The following is a 6140-nucleotide window of genomic DNA, read 5'->3' as shown; positions in this document are numbered from 1 at the left end:
AATTGTTTATCGTCTAGAGAGGTTTTTGAAATTTTTGGATGTCGTTTTTATGAATCCTAAAAAGGGCTTCTAAACATAAAAATAAATAGCTTTGCAGTGAACTTCGATTAAGTTACCATAAGTACAATGACCTTAGTTAATCTAATTAAGACAAATCATTAACTGCACACTCTAAGTAATAGTCTTCCATTTCCACCATGTTTGTGGCATCAAGTGACGCTTTGCCAATAATTGCTTTAGTTTCTTCCACACATTAGCCCGATATTGGTTCTTAGATAAGAGCAATCATTTTCAATTGGATTGAATTAAATCAATTAAATTTCCAAGCTATATAAAAAGCATTTCACACCCAACCGCCGAGTGAATAGTCATCGATGTAGAGCCATGACCAGTCCAACAATGTTTGCTCGTCTCTTGCTGTATGGGATTTGCATCCACCCCTGGTCGAGGTCGGAAATATCGGCCTCCACACACAATATGAGTTACATGCGCTCAATACTAAAGGTGCTTGCTGAGGGTCAGGAAGCTTGGACTAATACTCCCATATTTAGGGGGCGTCATGTCAATCAGGATGAACTGGAAGACTTGATTCGCTGGCTTCAATTGGACTTGGAAGTGGCCACATATCTGTTCACTACGTCCCAGCCACCCAAAGAGACGGATTTGCTGGCCTATCAGGTATCAAACACATCTGTTTTGACTTTGCTCTTCTGTCGCAGCAGCGAGGAGTTGATTTGGTATCATCTGGACAAACGTATGTGGCACTTGCGCCGCAGTCGCCTCATTGTATCCCTGCCAGCAGAACGAAGTGGATCATATAAGGCACTCTTGACCATATTTCAAAAGATATGGCACTTTCAATTTCTCAATGTCCTGGTTGTGCATAAGGAGAAAATCTACGGATATACACCATATCCAAAGGTTAACTACTTTGAGATTAAATTTGAGGGTAACAAGCGGCTATTTCCGGGTACATCATCAAATTATCAAGGGTACACAGTATCCACGCCTGTAGAAAATGATTTGCCGCGTGTGTTTTTTGTGCGGGATCGTCAGACGAATGAACGTTATATTCGAGGATTTGCCTATCGCCTATTCGTGGAGTTTCTACGGCAACATAATGCCACTTTGCATGTCACGAATTCCGAACGGGATCATTCTCCGACCAGCAGTGTGAATATGTCTTGGATCCTGCAGTTGATTGAAAAGAAGGAGGTGGAAATCTCTGTGCACGCCTACTTCGATTGGGAAATGGGCGATAGTAGTTATCCCCTTCTTATAACCGCCAATTGTTTGATTGTGCCGGTGAGGAACGAGATTCCACGCTATATGTACCTATACAGGCCTTTTCATTGGCACAGTTGGCTATTGCTTCTGGTTGCCCTCATTTACATAAGTGGCATACTCTTTGGTTTTAGTGGTCGGAGAAGCATCAGTCAGAGCTTTCTGCAGAGTCTATGCCATTTGCTTTTCATAGGCAATTCAACGCGAGTCTATCGACCTTCTTGGCGTTACTTCTTCGTGATTATGCAATTGGCTCTTTTGGGCTTCATTATCACCAATTGGTATGGCAATGAACTGGGCAGTTTTCTTACCACATTGCTGGTGGATGAGCAAGTCGATAATATGGAGCAAGTTGTGGAAAAGCAGCAAAAGATTTTAGTTAAGAAATACGAGGTTAGCACCTTGCTACGTCATGTGAAACCGCCGCTAATCGACCATGTGGCTCGTCTGGTAGTCGGTGTTAATGCCAGTGAACAGGTCACTGCATTGCTTAGCTTCAATCGCAGCTATGCGTATCCTTTCACCCTGGAACGCTGGGAGTTTCTGAAAATGCAGCAACAATACGCCGTGAAGCCCCTTTTCCGCTTTTCCGGAGCTTGTCTGGGCTCTCCAGTTATCGGTTATCCCATGCGTATGGATTCACATTTCGAGTCACCACTAAAGTATTTCATCATGAGGATTCAGGCAATGGGTTTGATCCAACATTGGCTTATCTCGGACTTTAATGATGCCTTGAAGGCGGGCTATGTCCACCTCATTAATAACGATTTGCCCGTTAAAGCTCTCGACATGGACTCTATGCGTTTGGCTTGGTTAGTTTTACTTTTCGGTTGGCTAATGGCAATTTTCTGCTTCATATGTGAAAGGCGACTACAAAGCGAGAGGTTGGTTTGCTTTCGACAGAATCATGACTAAACTTAAATTGAATAAAATTTCTCCGTAAAAGTTTGATTCGCATTGAATTTAGTTAATTGACGCTTCATTAATTGACAATTTTAGGGTAAAAACCATAGTTGAACTATTTTATTATCATAGTCTAGCAAAAATTTACATATAATTGTTTAGAAATTGAATGTTTAGCTATTCTCAGAACAATTTGCAGCCACATACATACACACACACACACACACACATGCACACGCAAACACTAACACCCGCACAAGTGTTGCCTTTTTTTGCCCACAAGCTAGATCAAGACCAAATTGAAAGCAAATAAAAGCTGAATATGTGGCTTAAAAGACAAAACCAATTTTGATACTTTAAAACAATTTTTAGTGTTGGTTTAAAAAGGATTCCGATTTAAGGCCTAAATTCATTGAAATAACAAAGTTGCTGATACAAAAAAATGCCTATATACACACATATAAGAATGTATAGGATAGGTTTCTAGGTCGAAGAAGCAAACATTTGTATTCTAGAATCTAGATTATCTACACTGACAGTGTTGAAACATTGTAATGTTATATCAAATAAAATAAAACAATAATAGTTACTTATGTTTGTTAGAAAATGTTTATCAGGTTAGTATAATTTAAAGTAAGTTAAGTACTTTTGTTTTTGTTAACGAAATGCAAAGAATAAAGTGTCATATACGTAATGCATTGCAGAAAGTTATCATTCATATGACCCGCTGGTTTGAGCCCTTTGCTTGCTTTTTGATTTGAACCTGTGATTAATGTAATTAAATATTTATAATTCTGAAGACAAACTTGTCACAATTTATCCAACTGCCACAAACTTGGAAAACGTTTAGTCTTAAAAACCAGAGAAAGGGTTAAACAAAGCTAAATAAATTTTTCGTTTCTCGTGACTTTTTCCGCCAGTTTTTTGGTTTTGAAAAAAGGCTAAATTTGACGAGAAAAAAAGCGAGAACGGCAACACTGTAAAACCATATTGAAAAATAACTAAAATTGTAACTGCATATACTGCCATTTGTGTCTCGTTTAAGTGTGTGTGTGTGAGTGTAAGTGTATGTGTCTCTGTGTGGGTATAATTTTGTTGAATTGCATTTTAATTACCAGCAAACTAAAAATTATTCCACAAAATTTATTCAACCATAGATTTGCGGCCCTGAAAGTTTTGATTAGAAATTTCTGTGTGTGTGTGTGTGTGGCATTTTAAGTGCATATTTATATTTATAAAAAATGCTATACAAGTCATGGAAAAAATCTATTGAAAAACTTTTACACAACAATCTAATTAAAATATAAATAAATATCTTAAGTACTTCAAGATTCAATTATAAATTGTTGGCAAACAAATTACATTCCCACACACAAAAAAAAAAAAAAAAAAAAAAAAAGAAAGAAAATAATAATGAAGGAAAAACCAGAGCGAGAACCAGAAAATGCGTTGCAAAGGTTTCCCCAATGAAATCCCTAAAAGAAGAGAAAAACTTTTCCACAGATTTTGAATCAAATCTCCGTTATGGCACTGCCACAGCAGCAACAACAACAAATACCAAACTAAAAGCAACAAAATACCAGGAAAATTCTACATAATCCAAAAGCCTCATAGTGCCAGAGCAAACAATGAGCCATCATCATGGACTGCCGCCTGTCTGTGCATATTTTATGAAACGTTTTTTGTTTTCCCCATTTCTCCTATTCTGCATTAGGCCTTCAAGTGAAGGAGGGGGGCGTGGTCGGTTTGGTGGGAAGGCCAGGAGCATGGCTCTAAGCTTTTAATTGGCCATTGAAACCAAAAGAGCGTTAGTCTAAAAACCGCCAAAAGAAAATGCAAAATAAAGTAAAATGAAACTTTGTGAATGAACCGAGTAAATGAATGAATGAATGAACGAGTGACTGAGTGAATAAATGAATCAATGCTGCGAATTGGTTTGAAATTAATTTTCCAAGTGATTTACTCTATGTATATAAAATAGAAAGTGAAGCAATCTTCTAGCCACATTTGATTACTCAGCTTCAATGAAGAACGTAGAAAATTGCGTAGTTGATTGAATTATTTAACCAATTACAATTTTAGGAGCTTAATTCATTTGATTTATGAATAACAAACACATAACTTTTGCGATTGGGTCATTACTTTTTGTGTTTGTTTGTTATTTCAGTCATTTAAAATACAAACAAAAAATATATTCACACATATATTTATACACAGAAAATTATGGTTATTAAAATCAGAGAGTATGAAATTTTCATATACCCTGTAAAATATTTAGCAACAAATAGATTTTCTTTATGAATTATGTATGCCCTTTTATACCCCTTAAAATTATGTGTGCCTGTGTGTGTGTGTGTTCTTGCTTCGTTTTTTATTTGTGCAATATTTATCAATATTATTTTTTTGGGCCTGGCAGCACGGAAAATCCATCAGTTTTATGTTTATGCACGGCCCTCCTGTTGCCTATGGGGGGCGATTACTCATACGCCGTGTATGACCGAAATGGCCAATGATGACTTCATAAAAATTTAAGGCACCAGGAAGCCAAACATGATAATGGCTTACCATGGCCTTTGTCAACATTAACTACATGGCACTAAACTCTTATTATATGTCATAATACATATATTTTGTATACAAAAAGGGAATAAGAAAGCTTTTTTTTTGCTACCGTAATTAGTTTTAAGTGCCTGCAAAGGTACAAGCAGCAGGGGGAGAGAGCGTCCGCGAGCAAGGGAGAGTAAAAGCAAAAACGTAAACAATTAGCCAACAAATTGCTAGCAAAATTGAGCCAAGTTACCTCTAGTTGGCAATCATCAGCTGCTTTTAATGAGGTAAACCCAGAGTCAGAAAGGAAACTCTCGCTCTCTGCCACTCTCAGAGTGTGTGTGGGTGTGTTGTGGGTAAACTAATGTCAGTAGCAGGACTAGCTATAGCTACCCTGAGCTAGCTAATTAGTGCGACAATCGACAGGTGCAACAGCAGCCAGGTTTAACCAACGAAGGGAACGGTTTTTGCTTATATCGATTGGCTAAAGTGCCAGATAAGCCACGTAATGTTATTTTCCTTTTTAAATGAAAACCATCTTATTAAGCTCTATTAGTTTGGCCATCAAAGTTTTAGTGCAAAACACTTGAAGTCTTTAACCCGAAGGGTTGCCTGAAAAACATGCTGCAGCTTCGTAAAGTGAGCGTCATGTAACTGGTTCTCCGTCTTGTTGGCACTGTGTCCTCTTCATATATTATATTTACACGCCATGCTGGCGACACTCACTCATTTACCCAGGGACTGCTCCTTCGCCCGCACACTGACGCTGGCGCTGGCAAGTTCACTTCGTCATTGCATTAATCATACGCCATGTTGAGCATAAACAGTTTTTCTTTTTACCTTTTTACACTGTGTTGAGCTTGTTTGTTGTTGTTGTTGTTGTTGTGTACTGCACTTTTACACTCAATTTTCATTTAAATTTATGCTTTCAGCTTATGGCAAATGATTCCAATGGATTCATTATTCAGACCAAACAGAAATAAAGGAAAATACACAGCTGTCGATGAGCAAGAAGAATAAGGAGAAACTTTTTTGATTGTCTCAGCCTATACCCCAAGCCAAAAAAACTTATTTTATGTGCCTCCCTCTCGTACTCCGGCTCCTGCTCCCACTCCTCGAAACGACTTCGCTTTCTTTCGCTCTTACAATCGATTGCCTGCTTGTAAATTATAAAAGTTTTCAAATAAAGAAAAATTTCCAATAATTATGCACATTGAAGACTGAACTTAAAATGCCAAGTTAAGCGGCATGCAAATAGGGCAAGAGACGATAAGAGAGAGAGCGACAGGGGCTTTGTGGGCGTGGCAGGATATAAGAGTACCACTTTAAGCCACAATATTTGTTAAGCGTAAATTTTTGTTGGCTTTTCCCAACCGATGGCTTCTTTATCCACATCGTTGTCCTCT

The 6140-nt window shown here is 37.9% G+C and overlaps 1 protein-coding gene across 1 annotated transcript; it reads left to right on the top strand.

The window, feature by feature from the left end:
- Window positions 1–384: 384 nt before the first annotated feature.
- Ir51b (Ionotropic receptor 51b) lies at window positions 385–2199 on the top strand. Its single transcript, XM_068291458.1, has one exon. It carries the CDS (start codon window positions 385–387, stop codon window positions 2197–2199), a length of 1815 nt encoding a protein of 604 aa, XP_068147559.1.
- Window positions 2200–6140: the final 3941 nt, after the last annotated feature.

The sequence above is a fragment of the Drosophila tropicalis genome, unplaced genomic scaffold (assembly GCF_018151085.1).
Source record: "Drosophila tropicalis isolate 14030-0801.00 unplaced genomic scaffold, ASM1815108v1 contig_593, whole genome shotgun sequence".
Classification (NCBI taxonomy): Eukaryota; Metazoa; Arthropoda; class Insecta; order Diptera; family Drosophilidae; genus Drosophila; species Drosophila tropicalis.
The sequence above is the reverse complement of the archived record's forward strand: the minus strand, read 5'-3'. Positions and strand labels throughout refer to the sequence as shown.